We start from the raw sequence: 23331 nt of genomic DNA, 5'->3' as shown, positions 1-23331 counted from the left end.
TCACCCTCTGCTGAGAGAACTGGTGAGCAGTAACTGGAACTGGAAGATTCTAGAAAGGAAAAACACTTTAAAAGATGGACATTTCAAAAGCCAACAGTCTGCAAGTGGTGCCTGTAGCCACAAGCCGGGGGGCAGGTTTCTCCTTTGGCCTGGGGTCAAAAGGCTTACTGCTGTTCCTCTGTGAACACCGCAGGAACGGACTGCTGCATCATCTCTCAACGTGAAGGACAGCAGCTTACGTGTACATCTTGGCATTTTTTTTCTGTTCCATGAATAGGAGGAAAGAAAATTGATTTATTGATAGAAACGAAGGAACCCAGCATTCAAGTGTGGTTTTTCTGACTGTAGTAACTCCCCAGATCATCCTGACAATTTTGCCTCAAGTTTCTTCATCTGACAACATTTCTTATTTAGTGACCACGAAGGGAGGACACAGGATTAGTTCTGCTGGCATCAGAGTGTATGCATGTGTAGAAGTGTTGATCCCCATGCTGCTCCTCTACTGCTCTCTGCTGAGATGCTGGAAAAAAACACCTTGCAAGCACCCACGCCCATGCTAGAGTTCTGGGGTGAACGGGTGTCACTCTTTGTGGGGTTGTTCTTTCATTCATTCTTTTTTACTCTTTCAAAGCCCTAACTATAGACAGGAGAGAACAAAGAACAGAAAGGAAAAGGGGCAACATTATCATTAGAATACTCCTCCTAGCTGAGGGGAGTTCCTTGGGGCTAGTCTGATCTTCACTGTCAGGATATCTAATTTCTTCTTTGGGCACAACCAGTTAACAAACCTCAAGGAACAACCAATGGCGACCAGCCAATAACCAACAAACCACACCTCTTGACGCCTTAGCATTTACTTGCCCTCTGAAAAATGCCCAGAATTCCAAATGTCATACACTTGCAGAAACTATCTGCTGCTGGCAAAATCACACCCCTGCCAGGCACAAGGAAAACTAGTCAGCTGCTGCAGACGATCTGAAGCAGCCCCATATCCTACACCTGGGATTAAACCCCAAACATATTCTTACATTTCTGTGTTTCTAAAGGAATCAAAATCCCCATTACAAGTGGGTCTGAAGCGAGACACCACCAAAGATCTCAGGGCCAGAAGGAAACAAGCAAACTGTGAGTCCAGTCCTAATGACTGCACCATTCTGAATGAGCCTGCATATTCATTCTCCAGGTAGACACATGCAAGGGGTTTTGGATGCCTAAAAAGCAAGCCATAGAAACCCAACGCATAGACTGTTCCGATGTTACACAATCCACACCTTTGAAACACGTTTAACATATACTGTGAGGCAGACTGAAAGTTCCATTATCACCCACCTACACTGTGGCTTTACCCAATATATTGATGTATTGAAATCTAGAAATGCATTAGCCTGGAATTCTGCAAGCCAACCTGGCATAACTGATCCACCCAGACAGACCCCTTCTGAGGTCTTGAAAGAGCCGCCACTACCTGTCGTTGTTCTGATTAAGTAAGACATCAGGGACACGGGTCTCACGAACTCAGTCTTAAAAGATTCCCTTTTCAATGCAATAAAAATCTCACTGACTCTGCTTCTATACGCTTCATAGAGGGCTGCTAAGGACACCGATAAGGCAAAGGATACAGTTAACACATGGCTGATTTTGTGATAAATGGGCTGTGTGGTCAAACACGACCCTGTCTGAGTATTTTCTAAATGAGATTAACACTTTAGTAAAAAGACTGAACTAACAGCCTACATATCTTTCTTTACCTTGCCACTGGGCCTCATCCAATCAGCTGAAGGTTTTAATAATAAGACTGACCTTAGACAAACAGGGGTATCTAACAGAATAACTGCAGGCTCAAACTGCAACCCTGACAGTGCCGAGTGTCACTTCCTTCACACAGCTCTCTGCATATCACCCCGTTTCCACGGAGAAGTATGATTGATACACACACACAGTTTAACTAATCTCTGCTGGGATTTTGGTTTTCTGTGTACATGAAAGGATCCTATTTTTCTGGAAAAACTTAAATCATGACCATGCAACTTGCTTGGCTAATAGGATACAGAAGCAAGTGACATCGAGTCTAAGCAAAATCACAAGAGCTAGGGACTGATTCAACACTCTCGCCGTGTCCACAAGGAGAGCTTTACCTAGGGGCTCCTGTGACTTGTTTCAGACTTTTAGGATTTGGAAACTGTCTATGACACCAGTCGGGAGGGGAAGCTGTCCTGTCCTGTTCTGTCCTGCCATCATTTACTCAGCAGTTCACATAACACATCCTTAGCTTTTCCTCTTTTGATAGGGCTTCGGACAGAAGCACAGAGTAGTGTTTGGACTAACACATGAAGTTTGTGTAATAAACCCATTTCTCTGAAATTATTTTATGTAGGCTTTCACAAAGTCCTCCTTTAACCCAGTTGTGTGTGTGTGTGTGTGTGTGTGTGTGTGTGTGTGTGTGTGTGTGTTTTCCAAACACACCAGAATCATTCCATTAGAAGGCTTGGACTAACTGGAGTCCACATGGACTTGACCAGTTCTGTAAAGCAAGCATTGAACACTGATCTATCTTAATTGTTCAAATGTTGAATGATTTTTTAAAGTTCTAAAATGCTTACATTTCTGTATGCTGTACAGACATCAAACTACTATACCAAGAAAATAAAATCCTTCAATGCTGCAGATGATGGCATTCAAACTGGAGAGTAACAGCGTGGGGTGCAGAGAGCATGACAATTTAGTTAAATCAGAAAATCTGGCTTTTGCTGGATAGATAAAAATGTGTAAAAACAGGAAGCCAACAGATCCATCAACAAATAGATGGAAATAGTCAGCTCTCAAGGCTTTCCAGTTCCAAGTTCATCTGAAATTTTAAGGTATGAGACACCAAATGCATTTATAAACTATTTTCAAAATCCTGTCCCATCTAAAGACAGTGCGGCATACTTTCTCCCATAAATAGCCAGACTTGCAAGTGAACGCCATCGTGCATAGGGGGTAGTGTCTCATTTACTCATTAGGGTATCACATAGATCCTGCCCACAGCTGCCATTCAACGGGGGCTGATGTTTCTTCAAATCCCCTCCCTAGTTACCGCCACTAACTTTTCAAGAAAGTAAATGTGGTGGTTTGAATATGTTTGGCCCAGGGAGTGGCACTATTTGTAGGTATGGCCAGGCTGTGTGTCACTGTGGTTGTGGGCTCTAAGACCCTTGTCCTAGTTGCCAGAAGGTCAGCCTTCAGATGAAGAGGTAGAACTCGAAGCTCTGCCTGCACCATGCCTGTCTGGATGCTGCCATGCTCCCACCTTGATAATAGACTGAACCTCTGAGCCTGTAAGCCAGCCCCAAGAAAACGTTGTCCTTCTAAGAGGTGCCTTGGTCATGGTGTCTGTGCACAGCAGTAAAACCCTAACTAAGACACTAAGCAAGCGGAGGACAAAGTAAGCATCACTTGGGGCTGTCTCTTGCCCTGTACACAGGGATGCATACGTCCATCCTGACCTTTAGGCAAGACTTCAGTGGAGTCATGGCTGGCTGGTCAACGGAAGCCCTCATGGCTGCTTTGCCACATCCAGTAGAAAAGGCAGCAGCTACAGGGATTAAAGCCACTGCTAGATATTCAGATCAGACCACACCTAGCTTTGTACTCTTAGAAGTGGGCTCACTGGTGTCAGAAGCCACCTTATTAGACTAGGGTGGGTTGAAGGTCAGGTGAGGGGAAAGCCAAAGCTTGTCTTCTTTTCACCAATAGTTGTTTTGGGGCAGGAAAAACAAACAAACAAAACTTAGCAACTGTAGACTGGCTGTGAGAACGCCAAGACTACAGCATGGTTGAGATCTTCCCACAACAGCAGCAAGCCAATACTCTGGACCAGCATCTTCTCTCAAAGCAGAAGGCACTTTCAAGGTGGGCACATCTCCAGTCTCACTGAGGGGACAGACTGGCTCCTGGAATGCGTCACGCGGGAGCCACTGTGAACACCACAAACAATCTTCCCAGAGTTCGCGTCCAATGAAGTTGGCTGGAGACTCCAGGGCGATGCAGCTCACACTTAGGTCGATGCTGCTGGTTCTGACCTTGAGGAAACCCCTGAAGCACTTGCTATCCGTCGCATCTCGGAATCCTAGCATGCATTACATATGGCCTCAGACAAGACGCTGAGATGTGAATCCTCCCTGCAGGCTGAAGGAGAACACGGTTCCAACCGCATGGCCGCCATCTGTATTTGTGCTCCTCTATGGCTCTGTTTGGGATAAACACTTTGAAGAATTGATTCAGCCTGCAAGATTAGCCAAGGAAAAGCTCACAGACCAAAACAAAATGTGAAGGCAGATCGTCTAGAAACCAGCACAAGTTCTGTTTCCTGTCAGACATTCTGTTTTGTCACAGTCCAAGAGAAAGATGGTGGCAACTATGGTTTGGGGGCATAGGGACAAGGAAAATGTATTTACTCAAGTGAAAAAATTTTTACCCTAGAACAACTGTCTTTGCTACAATCCAACCAAAAACCATTCACAGACCACGAGGAGACTACAGTTAAGGAAAAGTAATTTTAGCATTTACAATTTGTTTCAGAATTCTATCACAAGAAGGTATGCACAGGGGACAACATGTGCTGGTCCAGATGCATATGGTTCTTTATTACCATAAAAACGGTAACAGTTCCCAAAGTCGGTCTTGATTAAAAGCGGTTCTATGGATGAAAACAACATTCTGCAGTCGAGCTATTAAGCCAGAAATGGCAAGAGGGAAATAAAGGCCCACATGCTGGAGGAGAGGTCAGGGAAGAAATGAGCGAAGACGGGATGCTACAGACTGGTGGGGGATGCTACAACTGCTTTCAGGGGCGGCTGAGTGAGTGAATGAAGGGACACAGTAACCTGGCAGCCTCACACACTCTAAAAACAAATGAGAACATGTGTGCTCCACTCTGAGACATCCATTTTCTCCTTTAAAGAAGCCATTTATAAAAGAGCAAATTGGTGATTTGTACTTACACACTGGTCCCTTTTCAAGCCCCTGTCAGGAAGTGATGAATTACTGAAGCTTAGGATAAAGTGTTTTATTTTCAGTGTGCACACCATCAAACCTTACAAAACATTTTTTGTCTTTCCTGAGTTATTAACTGTTTCTGATTACTAGTTAAACGAGACAAATGGCATATATGCACCTCTCCAGAAAGTATGCCCTCCCTCCCTCCCTAGCTTCCCATCTCTCTTACTTCCCTCAGCCAGGCAATTGTTCCAAAACTGTCCCACCTCCTGAGCCAGGGATTCTGTTTAGATTGAAGGAAGGATAAGAAAAGCCCCAGTGTCCATGCAACCAAAGCACCCAAACACAATCTCTACAGACAGCACAACGCACTTAGCAGGAGTCACATGACCTGGAGGCTCTGCCTGTGCCAAGCAACACTGTTCCGGAATACCACTCTCTCCAGGACCACCTGCTAAAACAGAAAGCAGGAGAAACTCTTTCCCGGCCACAGCTCAGCACCTGGAAACCGAGGTCGGGGACTCTGCGCTTATACCATCTCAACCACGGCCAGAGTGACAGAGGGACAGTTGAGCTCCCCTCGATTGGAGTAACCTACCATTGCTGCCAACACTCTTGTCAGGGAGCAAGTTAACATAAAGAGTTGAACTGCACAGGAGGATCGGCAGGACGGCTTGAGGATTCCAAGCAACCTTCTCACCTGCTGTGGCCAACCTGTACAAGCCCACAGGGTCTACAGAGCTGCACTCCTTGTGGGGATACCAGCACCAGCGACTAAACCAACAGCTCAACTTCTGACCTCTTGTCTCTCTATAGCGCAAGGCTGAAACCACACGACTTCCTAGAAGGTTTTCATCTACTTGCTTTAAATGGTATGGATGGCGAGTGAGCAGGGAAAGAGACAAGGGAAGCCTCCAGACGGCTTGATCACGGAATGTACCGCTTAGTCAGTTGGACGCGTACTCAACCAACAAATGACACTGCTTGCAACCTGTGGTAAAACAATCCTCGAGAAACAAACTGTTTTAATTAGCATCTGTACAGGCAGAAATAATAAACAATGAAACAAATGTGAAAAGCTTAAGATTCAGTCTGTAATGTAATACCTCTATCTTATTCTGATGTCAATTAAAAAAACAAAAGAAAACAAACCCCCCCCCAGCCACCACAAAAACAGGCCACCAAGATCATAAGAGTGATCATATATCCATCGCTGAAGAGCAGTGCCTCTCTCCTGGCGTCTTCACATCCGCCTCTTCTGTGTACTTATGTACAGCACTGCAAAGACAAGAGAATGAGCTGTCACTCGAGTGGCACAGCCTCAGTTTTAAAGGCTCGTGGGTCCTGGCCTGCACCTTGCACACCTTAAGGGACTTTTATACCATGCAATGAAGGTCACGATAAAATGAGTTTTGAGTTGACACAGAGCTTTGATATCTTACAAAATTGTAACTAGTCTTATCTATGCATGTTGCTGACTTTACAAATTATGGCCAAGAATCAGAAAATCAAAAGTACCTAAAGTTTAAGAATATTTTGTTACTATCACAATTAAGCTTTGAGAAAAGCAAATCAGCTAAATCTTTTAGGCTAGGTCTCGGATTCAGACTGGAGAGCCGGCTCATCATTTTTTTTCCCTCCATCTTTATTAAATTGGGTATTTCTTATTTACATTTCAATTGTTATTCCCTTTCCCGGTTTCCAGGCCAACATCCCCCTAGCCCCTCCCCCTCCCCTTCTATCTGGGTGTCCCCTCCCCATCCTAGACGGCTCATCATTTAAGAGCACTTACAGAGTTACAGAGCAACAATGCTGGGTCCCCAGTACCTACAAAGCAGTTCACAACCAACTGTAACTCTAGTTCCAGGGGGTCCAGTGACCTTGTGTGGCCTTAAGTACCAGGCACACGCGTGATAGACTTACATGCATGCAGACAGACATACACATGAAGAAAAAAGTAAAAGAAAGAAATAGTATTATTTTCATTCATCTTCCCAGTGTAAAGTATAGTTGCTGTTTCCATAGGAGAAAAAAATGAGAAGACACTTTTAAGGTAGCAAAGTCCTTACTCTGTGATCAGTATAAACCTTTGGTGTCATCCAACATGTAATTTCGCCAGTCATACTGAGCAGAGACTGTGTGCTGCATGGAGATAGGACAAAAGGGGCCACTGGGCCACTGGTCAGGCTGTTACCTAGGGTGTGCCCTCTTCCCGTCCCACACATCTTCAGATACTGACAAGCCTGTCTAAAGTGAACAGTAGATGTCTCCTCAAAGAGCCCAGCACAGACTTCAACCAAGTGAACCAGGATCCTCTTTAAGAGCCAAGTATAGGTTGTGGGAATAATGACAACTGTTACTGAGTACAACATGTATAGTGTAGGGATCATCAGAATGAGAAAAGCCACTGCCAGGGACACTAGACATGCGGGGTGGATGTCACTGTAGGAGTACTCCCTGCTATGGGGTACTATCAGCTGCTTTGAGGGCAGACAAGATCATAATATTTCCAAGCAAAAGGAGGGGGCAAGTAAGAAGGATATGAAGTAGAAGGAACTACTGAAACGTAAACGAGGTAGATAAGCCAGGATATTTAGTCCCTAACAAGACCCAACCTTTAAGGCTGTTAGAAGATTCTCAACCCTCAGCAATGAAGAAATCAATTCCAGAAGAAAAGAGCTCCTCATGGAAGGAAATGGGACCCACAAGTGGGCTGAGGGTCAATTCCTAGTCATGTCCATGCTTTCCCTAGCCTCCAAGTATTCAAATATGACTCTACTGACAATTTGTACTTTGAGATGAGGTGACTTAAAATGGCCATCGTAAGCAGGGCAGTGGCCAACAGTCACAGAACTTCAAAGCCAGGCTTTCTGTCCCACTTCTGACACGGAGAAAGGTACAAAGCCCCACAGAAGGCACCTGAATCTTGACTGGAAAAAGGACAAAGGGCTAAGTGCCAGGGGTGTGCAGGGGCACAGCAGTGGCTTCCATCTCACATATGACACCGTGAGAACACAGTACATGGTTATTTAAGGGAACGGACAGACCGTTCTGCTCAGTACACCAACGTCCTCAGCTCTTCATCAACTGACAAAGAGGAGAATTTCTAGTTCCAAAATTCCATGGAGAATTCTCTTTCCACTCACAAACTGATCTGGTGTATACTAAAGACCTAAAATACAAACACAGGAACACTAACATTCTTTAGAAACTCCCCAGTGCTCTCTCCTCCACACAGGAACGGCCTACTCTGAACACAAACTGCGGGGAAGCTATTACCATTGTTTCCGCGGATGAACGCGTCTCCATACTTATTCTTCAGCTGTCCGTTTACATACTCCTCTGTCTGTTCCAATGCTATATTCATGTAGCCATCCAGGCAGGCCAGGACCCCTGGAGCAGAGTAAGACAGAATTTACAATCACAGGGCATGTCTTAGAGCCGACAGTCGCTTTATTCATTGGCTTTCAGACACATCATATAAAAATCCACACTGTAAACAAAACTCAACAGACTTAAACACAAAAGCACCTGTACTCGGTGCCAATGTGAATGAAGGGTGGATGGGCATAGCATAAGAGGAGTCGTGGATCCACTGCTCCAAGACAGGCAGCCAACTGTCACTCCCGCCTGGGATGTGTGATCACCACAGCAACTTTGAAAGCCTTCACAAAAGTATAAGCATTAGAATATTCCGACCAAATGCCCTTCCTTGGGAGGCAGGGACAGACACGGCAACTATGCAGGGACAAATGAGCCTCCATCGGGGTGACATTTGTTACTTTAGCCACTCAGTGAAATACAGATCTGGCAGATTTATCTCGGTCTTTCACAGCATCTACTGCAGCAGATGAATGGACTCGGGGTGTAGAGGAAGTCTCCACAATCTGTTAAGATAACAGACAGCAGGTGCTCCTGAAAGGACTACTAAAGCTGTGACTGTCAGCAAGCAGCAGCCTGAGAACAGGGAGTACACACTGCATCACAGCACACTGCGCTGTTATGTCGCAGTTGGACTGTTTTTAAAATCAAAACTAATAGAGAAAAACGGCTACAAACATTCAGGGAGCTTTCAAGGAAAACAGTTCGGATGAATCACTATTTGTGTTAAGATGGCTTAAATTTCTAAAATCTGACCAGAAGACTTTTCAAAAGATGAAACTAGTAGACTTCTAATTCTCAGTGTCTGGGCAAAAACGATATTTTTAAGAAAGAATAAAAACATAATACAGATTCAATTCAATTAACTAAGTCAATGGTCCCATTTAAAATCTTAACTTCATTAACATGCTCCTCGCTCTCTGCTTCTGCCCCCATTATCCTCTAGACAGAGGTTTCTTCTCAAGTCTGTGTGTGTAATCTGAGCACAAGACATTAACCAAACAGAGACATTAAACTTCCAAAGAGTCAGACCCGACTGTCAACTATCAAGAACAGTAACTTTCTAGCTAAAGAAAACAAGACAGTTTCACAGTTTGCTTCTTCATTTAAAGCATAGACTAGTAAGAAACTTCCACGGTATGATATGGAATTAGACAAGAGGATAACTCAAAACACAACATCACTATTGTTCACGTTAGTGAGTTGGGACTGGGAGGGAACAAGGCAGAAAGAGAAAGGACTTGAAAACAGCTGGTGTCACAGGAAGACCCTGACTCAAAAGCAAGCAACCAAACACACGCAAAACACTGGCAACAGGCTATTCATGTCAAACAAAACAAAACAAAAAACCAAGATTAAAACAAAATGATTTCCCCTCTATGTTTTTTAAAGATTTCATTTTATTCTTAACGATGTGCGTGTGTGGGTACACACTCCTAACGATGCCCGTGTGTAGGCACACACGAGTGTGGGTCCGCAGAGGTGCTGGAGCTGGAATCACAGGAGCTGCCTAACATGAGCACTGGGAACTGAACTCAGGTCCTCTCTCAGAGCATTATGTACTCCTGACTGCAGAGCCATTTCTCTAGGCCTGACTGCCTTCCCTTCATTTCAACAGTACTGGGGATGGAACCCTCCTACCTGTGCTGGAACTTAGGGGTTACTGAATACTTATTTTAGTTTTATATGTGTGAGTGCTTCGCCTGCACATGCACTGTCTTGGGCCTTCAGAGGCCAAAGAGGCATCGGATCCCTTGGAACTGGAGCTACAGATGGTTGTGAGATGCCTCCTGGGTGCTGGGAACTGAACCTGGGTCCTCGACAAAGAGCAGCCAGTGCTTTTACCTGCTGAGTCAGTGCTCTAGTCCCTCTCGTAATTGAACAGCGTTTTCCAGTCAAGCTTCAGTAAGTCCTAGCCTCTCACTTCCTAGTGAGAATAATCACAAAATCTCAGAGTTTATGAGAACAAAGTGACAAATGTATTTAAGTACTTAGCACACATGTAAAGTGTGGGGAAAGGAGAAAACCTTAAAGAAATCTAGAAAGGAGACCCAGAAACAGCCACACAACTGCTGAGTCAGTCGTCTATGTGATAGAGCCTAAACAGGTTAGCACATCTCAATTTGAGAGAAGTAGGGCTTTCCTTATTTTAACATGGAATCTGATATCACTGGCAGAACTGTGTTTGAGTTACTGAGACTCCATCCCCAGGCTCTGAGCTGCCGCTCCAACCCTACCACATACACGTCCCCCTTCAGTGCCTCTGCCTCGTCTTCAGTATTCTTCATTTCATTTTTCTCTTTTCTTCATTTTTTTGGTTGTTTTTGTTTTAAGACAGGGTCTTATGTAGCTCAGGACTGCCTCAAAATCAGATGTAGCTGAACCTATCCTCAAACTCTGGATCTTCCTGTCTCTTTCCCAGTGCTGGGGTCACAAGACAGCACCCAGAGCTCCTTAGAAAGAATTCTCTACAGGAACAGAGCACTGTTGGATCCTTCACTATACGACCCTGAAGGTCATGCTGTAAAGTGATTTGGGCTAAATAAGAATGTGCCAGGGGCTGGAGCGATGGCTCAGTGGTTAAGAGCACTGATGCTCTTCCTAGAGATCCTGAGTTCAGTTTCCAGCAACCACATGGTGGCTCACAACCATCTGTAATGGGATCTTATACCACACATAAATAAATTAATCTTAAAAAAAAAAAAAAAAAGAAAAAAAGGTTAAAAAAAAGTAAGTGTGCCAATCGTGAACTCTTCTGCAAAAACAAATGCTGCTGGCCCTAGGACCTAGGTGCTCTCTGGTCTGAGCTCTCCCCAGCAGAGTTGACGGGGATTCCCTTGCTATTACCAGGGAACGTAGGCAGATGTGATCTCAGAACACACAGCACTGCAAGTCAGAGGCACACAGCACCGGCAGGCATTTCACTGTAAGAGGAACCACCTCAGAGGATAAAAACAACCTGTGAGTGAGCAACGCTTCTGGTCTACTGAGGACGTTTAAGAGGTTAGTCACATTTTCTTCTTTTACTTATACCAGTTATGATAAAACATGAGAAATTACCTCGGTAATCCACGCCAGAGTTTAATTTCACCACAACTGGGCGCCCGATGATCTGCTTTAAGAAGTCACTAGGGGTTTGCTTCCGCAGACTCATTTTTAACAATCCTGATCAGAAACAGGAAAGAGCAATACATATAGATTAAAGTTAATTATTCACCAAAAAGCAAAACAAAACTCTTGGGCCTTTAACATATCTATAGGGAATCAAGCAGCAAAGCTGTGCAATGTTCTGCTAGACACCACAGCCGACCTGTGCTCACACCCATCACCTCACACAGCCCTAGACACCACAGCCGACCTGTGCTCACACCCATCACCTCACACAGCCCTAGACACCACAGCCGACCTGTGCTCACACCCATCACCTCACACAGCCCTAGACACCACAGCTGACCTGTGCTCACACCCATCACCTCACACAGCCCTAGACACCACAGCCGACCTGTGCTCACACCCATCACCTCACACAGCCCTAGACACCACAGCTGACCTGTGCTCACACCCATCACCTCACACAGCCCTAGACGCCACAGCTGACCTGTGCTCACACCCATCACCTCACACAGCCCTAGACGCCACAGCTGACCTGTGCTCACACCCATCACCTCACACAGCCCTAGACGCCACAGCTGACCTGTGCTCACACCCATCACCTCACACAGCCCTAGACACCACAGCTGACCTGTGCTCACACCCATCACCTCACACAGCCCTAGACACAACAGCTGACCTGTGCTCACACCCATCACCTCACACAGCCCTAGACACCACAGCTGACCTGTGCTCACACCCATCACCTCACACAGCCCTAGACACCACAGCTGACCTGTGCTCACACCCATCACCTCACACAGCCCTAGACACCACAGCCGACCTGTGTTCACACCCATCGCCTCACACAGCCCTAGCCCAGGGCACAGGCTCAGAGCTGTTTACAGAGCAGTTATTCCTATCCACTTGTTCTAATATGTCACACACATGACACCCTTATAGCCACCACCACCTCAGCCCAGTTAATAAATACTGTTCTACGCTGACAACTCTATTAACATCTATAAATGCCACATGTAATCACCAGTATAACTCTGGGAGAAGGTATAACATTCCCATTTTACTGATGAAAACAGAATAGAAACATTAAATAACTTGAAGCAAATTGCAGTCAAACACAAATGACAGAATATTTAAGTTTAACTTCAAACCAACACTATACAAAGTAGGCCTCCTCATCAACAACTGACAGCTAAACACTTCCCTGCAAGTCCTGACGGACACCTAACAAGTGAACACAGACATGCAGCAGCTTCCTAAGTGCTTTACACGCACTGACTCCCTTAAGCTTCACTCCGAGGCAGGTACTGGCGTGTGCAACAGTGCCACTTGCATACCTGAGTGTGCAGCCAGAGGCTGATGTTGGGCCTTCCTCAGACTCTAGCCAGCCAACTTTTTTTTTTTTTAAAACCTTGCACATTCTTTTCTTTTTTTCTTTTTTTTTCTTTTTTTTTTTAGAGCTGGGGACCGAACCCAGGGCCTTGCGCTTGCTAGGCAAGCGCTCTACCACTGAGCTAAATCCCCAACCCCGCCAGCCAACTTTTTTGAGACAGGGTTTTTCACTGAACCTAAAGCTTACCGGTTTGGTGAGACTGGCTGGCCAAGGAGCCACTCCAGCCCCCTCATCTGTCTGTCTCTGTTCTTCAGCGCTAGAATTCTAGGGGCTCTATGATTGATTGAACAGGTATGGCTCCATAAACACATGTGTTTGACTGCTTGGCACTATTAGGACGTGGCCTTGTTATGCCACTGTGGAGGAGGGATTTCGAGGTCTTAAATGCTTAAGCTACGCCCAGTGTGAGACACGTCCAGTGTCTGGCTGCCTGCAGCTCACGATGAAGAACTCTGCTGCTCCTGCACTGTATCTGCCTCAGTGCTGCCATGCTTCCTGCCATAAGGGAGCAAACCACCAGCACTGTGAGCCAGCCCCCATTAAATGTTTTCTTTCCAAAGAGTCACCCTGGTCATGGTGTCTCTTCACAGCAGTGAAACCCCAAGACAGGCATGCTGTCACACCAGGCTTTTTACAAGGGTGCGAGGGCTCTGAGACCCTTATGCTAGTTCAGCAACCCTTTTCTGACAGCCACCTCCCAAGCCCTAGCAGGTACTGTTTTTATCCTGACTTTATCTTGTTGTGCAAGAGCTCTCTCTCCGAATATTTCAGTAAATGAAGAAAAATACTTGTCACTTAAGCAGAAGTCAGAGACTAGAAACCGGTTTTTGTTTCAGTGCAGTTCAGCAACAACTCTGTGTACCTGCCATGGATCATGAGACTTAAAAGGTATTTTATGTTATTTTAAAGACTCACTCCCCAATTTTATTTATATGTATGTATATATAAATAAAATATATATTTATATATATGTATTAATAAAAACTACATGTTCTTCTATAAATGGCATTGCTGATTTCACTCCAAGTATATCCATCCAATCCACTCAATGCTGTCAGGATGCTCTCTAGGTCTCTGCATGCCGGAGTTAGCGCTTGGTAAAGCTGGAAGGCCATGTGGCAGATTTTTCATCAGTTCAACAAAAGTGTAAACATATACTTTGTACAAGGCAATTTAAAAACATATGCCAGAGTTTTACCTTAGGAATTTAGAATCCAGAAGTTAAACACTGTGTGTTAAGAGGCATGAACAAATCAAGGAAAACAATTCTCTTTACCCAAGAAGCTAAGTGCTCAGGTTATATTGGACCATCCACAGTTGCTACCCGCAAAGCTCCAAAGATTATTTAAAAAATTCATCAACTGATTATTTTGTTCAGCAAATTTCAATGTTTCCACTGAGCTGCCAGTTCATTTCTTAGCTCCACGATATTAACTCAGAGCTAAAATTACAACTGCTGTTAACCAAGACTCTGGCCACACAATTTTATTTATGTTGTTTTGAGTCTAAAGAGAAAATGGTAAATATGATAACAGATTCAGTACTTTTTCATGAGTTCTTTCCATCTATCTACAAGCCACACACTTGTATTGTGCACATATATTGTTCTGTAGTTAAACAATGCTAGAGACCCTATTAACTTTGAAGGCCCAGACTCCTCTCTTGAATCTTGGTGACCATCACTTGCAACCAGAGGCCAAATCCCACAGCTCCAGCTCCTTCATGTACAATCTGAAATACGAAAAGCATCTTCTTTGAATTAAAAATCAAAACCCAAAACCTAGTACAAGTGGAAAGCTGGCTCGGTGGGTAAAGGGCTTCAAGCATGAGAACCTGAGTTTGGGTCCACAGTACCATTGGAAGGTAGGTGTGCTGAGACACACCTGTAACTCTGGCGCTAGGGGCAGACAGGAAGCTCCCAGAGGCTTGCTAACCAGCCTTGCCTAGCCAAAACAGTGAGCTCCAGGTTCACTGAGATCATGTGAGGAGCTTTGTGAAGCCTGTTAAAGTCAACCCCTGGCCTACGAATGGAATGTGTACATATACCCCTCACCCCGACACAGACACACACTCTCATAGTCTAACTAAAATCCATCTTCTTGAAAACCAAGTTCATGGTAAATGCGGGAATTTTTATTAGGAAAAAAGGAAACCACTTTTTAAAGGTTAAGTCCCTATAGTATCCTATTCCATAGGGAAAATCAATGTATGAAGATGCAGATTTTACTTACAGTGTTGTTCACATACTTACATAAGGTTAAAAGATGAATGTAAACACACTGGCATTTTAAACTGTATGTCATATCATATGTACACATACTGACTACATGTGGACTAATTGTACATTTCTCTACATTAAAAAGTCTGCAACTGAATCAAGGAGATTGCTCAGTGGTTAATAATATGAACTTCTCTAGCAGAGGACCCAGGTTTGATTCCCAGAAGTTACATTAGGTGACATACAACTGCTTGTAACTTCAGTTCCAAGGACTGTAACATCATTTGAGCTCCATATGTGGGGATTATTAATTTCACCCCTACCAATACCATTTATACTTTAGGACAAAAAAGTTAGTGAAAAATATAAACCTAGGCTTAACAGTACTCATTACTTTAAAACTGTTAACTTTCTGTACCTTTTTAGAAAGCAGAAATATTCTTCTAAGCTTGCCCAAAACAACTCTGTTAAGCCTAGTTTTTCAGTTAGCATCAACCTCTTCCTGGGGCAATTCCCACTTCATGGAGTACTCACTAAGCCTCAAGTGCAGGCTGGGATGTAGCAGGGAAGATGAGGCCTTGGGTCCTTGGAGTTTACTCTCCAGAGGGATAAACACACACAGTAGTGGCATATTTCACAAAGGCTGCATGCGTTTGGGTGAATTATACACAGAGGTCTACCATGAGAAGACTGAGCCCACACATGACAGCAGAGGAGGTTTTCTGAACCTGTGAGCCAAGTCTGACATAGTCTGACAGGGGTAGAGAGAAGCCTTGGCAAAGGCACTGGGTCTCTGGGTGTGACAGAACAATCTACCCCGCGGGAGACAGACAGCTGCAGGAGTGCAGTGCCGCCTTCGCTCTTGGGTGAGAGAAGCATGATTTCTGGGATAGTTTCCCTAGGATCAATCATCCAACCACTAAGAGTTCCAGTCAGCAGGTCTGGGCTGGGACTAGACAATCTGTGTGCATGATCCTAGATCTTTATGAGCTGGCTAGCTGGATACCATGGAAGGAGGGCACAGGAAAATCCCAAGCAGCAACTGCTTGGTTCTGCTTCCTATTTAGCTGGCAGAGTACGCAGCAATAGTCCTGGACTCCTGTTTCCCCGTGGGCCCACTATCTACACTTTATAAAACGATAGGCCCTTTCCTCAGAAGACTTCAAGCCACATGAAAGGATGAGCTAAGAGCAGTCCCTCGTTCGTTCTCTAGAGTACGTTCTGATAGATGGTTTGAAAAGGATGCTTTTGAAGTTATATGGAACAAGTATGGTTGCCTCAAACTCAATCTCTCCATCCCCCAGGAAGCCAGACCCTTTGCATTAGTCCTCATTAGGCTTCCTTGGCACACCCTGTTACTTAATGACTTGCCCATAAATCCATTTTGTGCAAGTAAATTGGTCTTGACACCACAATTTTTTTCCATCACTTGGCTCAAGTAATTTTAAGTTTTCATCTTTTAAATTGGATAAGGCAGAAGGAATAGTTCTGACAATTTCTGAAGCAAGAGATAAGACTCTTGAACCATAAACACAAGAAAAAGACTTCCTTCTGCCAGGGTCACCTTGGTAAAAGTTCCTCCTTCAAAATTAGATACACTCCTGTTACAACTGCAGTGTCACCCCCTCCTGCTTCCTATGCAGGCTTGTTTAAGTGACCTATTTTCATAATTGGATGGTCATGGCACTCTATTTCCTGTCAGAAGCCACCAAAAGGTCTAGTATGAGAATATCTGCTCTACGGCAATGTTTTCACAGTTAAATAATGGGGTGAAGAGGGGTAGGTGCAGTGTGTGCGCCAAATTGTATTCACCCAGTGATATACGAGCTGTGCTAGACCCAGTCTCCTACAGTTTTTAAACTTCAAGGGGACAGGAAACATCTTCTCTAGTAGTCCTGGCACACAAACAGACTAGGTGTGGAAGAAGCACTTAAAGGCAGGGTCACACAAAAGTTCAATCTCTCCCTCACCATCCTCCAACCACAGACACAGCTACTAAAGCATCGTGTATGTACCGCCTCAGCTACGAATGTGCAATTCCGTTATTAACAAGCATTAACTAATACAAGAGAGAACAGACAGCACGTGGTGTTTAGACGCCCGAGCCTAGGAAGGCGTCTGCTCTGAGGCAGATTCGGAAACGTACCCAAACAGTGGTGTCTCCCTGGATTTTTCTCATTTGTTTTCTGTAGCGGGGCAGGGGCAGTAAGCAACTGCTACAGCAGGCACTGATGTCAGAGGTCACCTTTGGGAGTTGGTGAGTCCAGGAATTAAACTCAAGTTTCCAGGTTTGGCCGTAAGCCCTGATAATCAGGTTATTTAGGTTAACTCCTAAAAGCAAGCTGTTCTCAAACAGGGGTGATTTTTGTGCCCCACCCTGGGGATATTTAAAAATGTCTACAGACACTCTGCATTGTCACGACAGGAGAATGGTCGTAACTAGGATCTAGTGAACAGAGCCCAGGGATGTCCCTCAATAACTTTTCTAATGCGCGACACTTTAATACAGTTCCTCGAGGTGTGGTGACCCCCAACCACCATCACTGTAACCTTGCCACTGTTATGAGTCATAATGTAAATATCTGATATGCACATGTGATTCCTGAGGGTTGCTAGACACCCCAGAAGGGGCTGTGACCTTGGGCTGGGAAGTGCTGGTGTAACGGACAGTACTCTACACCAAAGGTGTGGTTCAACACGTCAATGACAGAAACACTGCCAGGAGACCTAATTACCACCTTGTTCCCTCTTTCTCAAACACTGTTTTCTTTCTTTTTTTCTTTTCTTTTCTTTTTTTTTTTTGGTTCTTTTTTTCGGAGCTGGGGACCGAACCCAGGGCCTTGCACTTCTTAGGCAAGCGCTCTACCACTGAGCTAAATCCCCAACCCCCAAACACTGTTTTCTTATACAACACAGGACTTTAGAAAATCAAGACTTGAATGAGAACCAGATGATGAGTAAACAAACCAATCATCTCTCCGTATCTGTGGGTTTGTTATTTATGAATTCCGCCAACCTTGGCTCACCTGCTAAAATGAAGTTGTAATTACATGTCCAACGGGACTCTCCACTACAGAGACACAGACTTTCCCTTGCCGTCACTCCCTAAGCAATACTCTACTGCAACCACTTCCATTAAATGGCACGTTGTGAGTAGCCACGGTGTGAAGAACACAGGAAGACCGCACAGGTTATAAGCAAACACAGATGAAGCTTGAACATCATGCACTTTTTGGTACTGGGAGGAATAACGGTTGTACCTATCAGAAGTATTTTATTCCAGCAATGAGGAAACTAGAAGCAATCATCAAAATGTCGAAGGGGTTGACATTCAAAAAAAAATTTTTTTTTCTAGCGCTGGACACAAAAACATGACTTTTCTATTTTCCAGTCCCTCAATCCAAAAGGAGAAAACAAGCCAAGCAGTTAAAAAAAAACAAAAATCGTTTTAAAAAGAAATTCTATTATCTAGTAAGCCACCCTTCAGTGAGAGAAGAGCTGATGTAGTAGTTAAGGGTACTCACTTGGGAGGCAGGAAACCTGAGTTCTAATCTCCTCTGTTACTTAATTAGCATCTCAGGTAACTCATCACCATTTCACCTGTCATGGCCCCGGGCTCATCTGCAAAATAAGGGAGTTAGGCTAGATGGTTACTACTGGCTGTCTCTTCCTGTTCCAGCATTTGACTAATGTGTGCTGTAACACAGGCGCGCACATACACACTGAGCTACATCCTGCAACCTCAAACTCCCAGTAGTTATCAATTCCAAAGAGAGGCTGGGCGTTGCTACTTTAGAAACACAACAGGCATTTTCACGATTTTGAAGAGCCAGCGTCATACATACGTGAAGCAGATAAATTACCAACAATCAATCTCGCAAAGTGCAAGAACCGTCTATGCTAGTGATTGAGGAAAATCCGAGAAATAAAAGTTAAGGCATCACAGTATCGCACGGGATGCGAAAATGAACCAAAAACTCACACCCAAAGGTGTCAGTCAGGGAAACAGCTGAATTATTTGTGAGATCCACGCAATAAAGCAGAGGGCCCAAACAAGACCAAAGAACTTTACAATCACAACTCGTCTCATTTTAATCTAAGTATAGAACTAAGTACTGGTAACTGGTTTAAAAAAGAAATGGTGGTTTTAGCTCAAACAGAAACCGGCCCACACAAGAGAAAGGGAGTTGGTGAGCTGAAGCGTTCAGCAGGGACCATTTCCTCCGCTCGTCTGCGTTTACGACGTTCCGTCGCGCACGGATTCGCGAGTGGAGGAGAGCGCCGAAGTCTCGCGCCACGGTAACCTCGGGCGCTCAGTCCAACCGGCGCGAAGCGCGCGCACGACGAGAGCGCGCCCGGCACCGCGAGGCCGCGTGGCCCGGACGAGCGAGCGCCTCCTGGGGCGCAGGCCCGGCCACGGCTCGAGCTGCTCCCCGCCAGCCCGGGCCATCCGCGGCCTAGGCTGGCCGCTCCCACCCGGAGCGCCCACCCGCGCCCACCTGCCCCTCCCGGGCCGCAAGCTCACCTTACAGCGGGATCCGAAGCCCTCACAGGCCGGGCCTCCGCGGACGCGCGCGCCGAAAACCGAAACCGCCCCCGGCAGCGCATTTTCCCGCCTTACCCAATCAGCGTCCTCCTTGGCTACGGCAACTCGCGGGGATCAAAAAGACTCTATCGCGCTAGCCAGCTTGCTTCTGAAAACCGGCTAGTTTACTGGCATATTTGGCACCTAGAGCTTGAAGTAAACGTCCGATATTCTGATGTTCTCTCTTTTGCCAGAAAATCAAATACTAAAGCAAAACTACCAACCAAAAGCTAGAAGTGATCTTTTGAGTTTTTTCAAACAAAAAAGAACCTTAAAATCATAGTTGAGTACCCAGAAATAGTCTTAAATAATTTTAAGCAAACAAAAGTTAAAAGCCTCAAACCCTCAAACTGACTTCTGCATATAAATTAAATGTATGAATAGATTGTTTCCATGGGAATGTTGAAACAAAAATAAATAATAAATAATTCAAAGCGACTGAATTATAATGGCATCAGTTATAAGAAGACATTACAAATTAGTTTAACTGGAAATTGCATGCAGATACTATTTTAGTGTTGTATGGGAACTTGGTTTGGAATACTGAATGAATTCTTAGTGGATACTTTCTATTTATGGAAGGAAAAGATCACAGGAAGACTTGATTTCTTTTCTTCTACACCCATGATCTCCTTATATTTTAATTTATATCTTAAATTTTAATTCCATTTCTGATGTGTAACCGTCAACAAAGTTAGAATAACTTCAAACAACAGCTACGCATTCCACTAAGTGTTACAGGATCTAGGATGCAGGGCTGTTCTCTGAGACATAAAACGGGTTCCCCCTTTCTAAGTGCCTTTGATTGATATCCCGGAGAGAGAGCAACAGGGTGAGACTTGGTAAAGAACAGGAGCATCCTCCCGTCTGTCTGTAAAATTCTAGTTGATGTCAAGACGAAACAATTACAGACATCGATGAAACAGCATTTTAGGCTCTTGAAATATAAAATTAGGAACATAAGTAAAGTTACATTTAAAGAAGGAGTATGCTATGCCCTGTGCCTAAAATAAACTGCTTTATAAGTCAAATTGGGAGCTAAGGATTTAGCTCAGTTGATGCATGGCTAGTGTGCACGGACGTCTCTGGTGCCACAGTGGTAGGCATCCTGGTGCACACCAGTAACCCTAGCACCTAGGCATGAGTGCAGGAAGATCAATAATTCAAGGTCATCCTCACTACAAAATGAGTTTGAGATCAGCCTGGGCTACTTGAGATCAAATTGTATTACATACCACATTTCTCAGTGATCGGAATTATGATTTGTGTAGTATACAGTAGACTGAGCTAGGTGGGTAGAGACGGATACAAGCATAGCTGCTGTCACCTTGCTGTCACCTTACCACAGAGCTGTGGTGCAGACAGTCTTGCCGGTGGCCAGGCAGCGAGAAGAGTGTTGGGGGCCTGGTTCATCTGCAGAATACTTGCTACTGTCTTCCAGGAGACAGGTCTATAAAGTCCCAAGGCAGCAAATGGTTGGCCAACAAGTGAATAAATCTGTGGTTAGTCTAAGAAACTTCCCAGCAGCTTAGAGCTGGCCTTTACCAAAACACCAGACAGCTTTCCACATTCTGCATGTGCACTTGCCAGCAACTTTTACTGTGTTTACAAGAAAAACTTGTGCAAGACGTCTCCCAGATTCCTGTTCAAAAGCCAGTCTTTAAAATCCTGTGCATAACGTTAATTTATTAGGGAGAGTTTTTAACATTGTAAAAATAATTCAGAAAAGCTTCAGTTTACTTAGCTCAATGCTATGATTAATACCTCTGTGTTACCATACAGAGGTTATGTTTGACATTAGGATGTACCCCCGATATATACTGTATGAATTTTGACACATGCATATGTGCCCACATTTACAACATTATAGAGATACTTATTTATGTTGTTGGGAACACTCTCAGGGCTCAGCCATTTTGTCTCTGCCTTCCTCTCAGCCATGTCACGCATTACTTTCCTTTCATGGTGACTTCGTCCTTCATAGAGTGTCACTGACTGTTAACACTGTACACGGCCCTTTCGGATTGGCTTAGATCCCTCCATGCCTTCATAACTCATGCCTTGTAAGTGTTGAGTAGTAACATTCCACATGGGTCCAGCACAGTCATTTCCATTCACTCGCTGAGGGACAGCCTGGCTGTGACTGAGCTATGGCCATTACCAATTAAGGTGTTATAAATATCCCTATTGTAGGTGTTTGTGCAGAATTACGTTTTGAATGCTTAAACTTTTTTATTTTTAATTTTTAAAAGATTTTATTTACTTTACGTGAACAACTGCTTTCCCTACATAGATGCATATGCGCTAGCTGTGTGCCTGGTGCCTGTGGATGCCAGAAGAGGGTGTCAGATCTCCTGCAACTGTAATTCCTGATGCTTGTGAACAAACATGTGGGTGCTAGGAGCTGAGGTCAGTCCTCTACACGAGCAACAAGAGCTCTTGACTGCTGAACCACTTCTTCAGCCCTGAATTTATTTTGTAAAGTTATGTGTCTATAAAGGTACACACATGTGTGCACCTGCATGTGGGCGCCTGTGTTGGGAGAAAGTGATGTACCCCCTCAAGCTGGAGTTGGGGGTGCTAGGGACAGATCTTTGGTCACTCTGAATCACTGAGTTTATCTCCCCAGCTCTGTAATTAAGTTTTAAGTCATTTAGACAGACATCAAGGAACTGGTGATGGGTAGACAGTGTTTCGTTCTGCAAGGACTGCTGTGTCGGCTTGGGCGTGTCTCTCCTTTTCACATGGAGCTGTGGCTTCTGCTACTCCCCATCCTTGCTAGCACTTCATATCTCCAGCAGTTTAGATTTGGGCCACTCTGAGAAGCACACGATAGACTCTTATTGTTGCCTTAATTTACAGTTTCTTATTGACATGTGTGGTTTCCATTTGTGTGCCCTCTCTAGTTACACATCTGCTCCGGTCTTTGGTCTGTTTTTGAATTGTTGTCAAGTTATAGATGTTCTTTTTAGATGTGCACATGTGCCAGAGGACAGTGATGAGTGTCATTTCTTGGGCCTCTCTCTCTCTCTCTCTCTCTCTCTCTCTCTCTCTCTCTCTCTCTCTCTCACACACACACACACACACACACTTTAAGATTTATTTATTCTGTGTATGTGAGTACAGTGTCCATCTCTTGAGACACAGCAGAAGAGGGCATCAGATCCCCTTACAGATGGTTGTAAGCCATGAACCTGGGTTGCTGAGAACTGAACCCAGGACCTCTGGAAGAGCAGTCGGTGCTCTTAACTGCTGAGCCATCTCTCTATTTTGAGACAGGGTCTGTCACTGTGATCTAGGGCTTGCTCACTCAGTTAGATGGCTTACCAACAATCCTATGGCTCGGCCTGCCTCTGCCTCCCCAGAACTGGAGTTAGAAGCATACCCTATCATGCCTAGCTTTTTATGTGGGTCCTGAGGATAAAACTCAGGCCCTGCGTTTGCCTAGCAAGCACTTTACCAACTGAACCATCTCCTCAGTCTCAGGGCTATTCTTTGTAGCCTTTGAACAGCTATGTTCTTCAGTGTCGTGTTTTTAAAAAAGAAGGTCTAGTGCCTGGCTTATCTCATAGAGCGTTCAACAGCCCCATGCGCGTATGACTGACTGGATGATAGAAACAGACATTCAATTGGATTCGCCAACATTTTCCAAAGCATAGTTGAATA

General features: G+C 44.6%; 1 protein-coding gene across 2 annotated transcripts; it reads right to left on the bottom strand.

Annotated features, from left to right (window-relative positions):
• Positions 1 to 5974: 5974 nt before the first annotated feature.
• On the bottom strand, positions 5975 to 19696 carry Lsm6 (LSM6 homolog, U6 small nuclear RNA and mRNA degradation associated). 2 transcript variants are annotated; one of them, XM_032887848.1, is made up of 5 exons: positions 19606 to 19696; positions 18605 to 18701; positions 11419 to 11523; positions 8257 to 8370; positions 5975 to 6255 (listed from the first exon to the last, which is right to left on the bottom strand). In XM_032887848.1, the coding sequence occupies exons 3-5, from the start codon at positions 11510 to 11512 to the stop codon at positions 6221 to 6223; spliced, it is 243 nt and encodes an 80-aa protein (XP_032743739.1). In that variant the 5' UTR covers positions 11513 to 11523; positions 18605 to 18701; positions 19606 to 19696; the 3' UTR covers positions 5975 to 6220. The 2 variants fall into 2 exon arrangements, with proteins under 2 accessions (XP_032743739.1, XP_032743738.1); XM_032887847.1 differs by lacking the exon at positions 18605 to 18701 and having other exon boundaries at positions 19606 to 19693.
• Positions 19697 to 23331: the final 3635 nt, after the last annotated feature.

The sequence above is a fragment of the Rattus rattus genome, chromosome 17 (assembly GCF_011064425.1).
Source record: "Rattus rattus isolate New Zealand chromosome 17, Rrattus_CSIRO_v1, whole genome shotgun sequence".
Lineage (NCBI taxonomy): Eukaryota > Metazoa > Chordata > Mammalia > Rodentia > Muridae > Rattus > Rattus rattus.
This window is presented reverse-complemented; position numbering and strand designations above follow the sequence as displayed.

Excerpts from the sequence above, each read along its gene's own strand:
- Lsm6 (XM_032887848.1), bottom strand. The coding sequence starts at position 11,512 with ATGAGTCTGCGGAAGCAAACCCCTAGTGACTTCTTAAAGCAGATCATC. Across the intron at positions 8,371-11,418 it reads CTCTGGCGTGGATTACCGAG|GGGTCCTGGCCTGCCTGGAT; the intron begins GTAATTTCTCAT and ends ACTCTGCTCCAG. Across the intron at positions 6,256-8,256 it reads GTTCATCCGCGGAAACAATG|TGCTGTACATAAGTACACAG; the intron begins GTAATAGCTTCC and ends TTGTCTTTGCAG.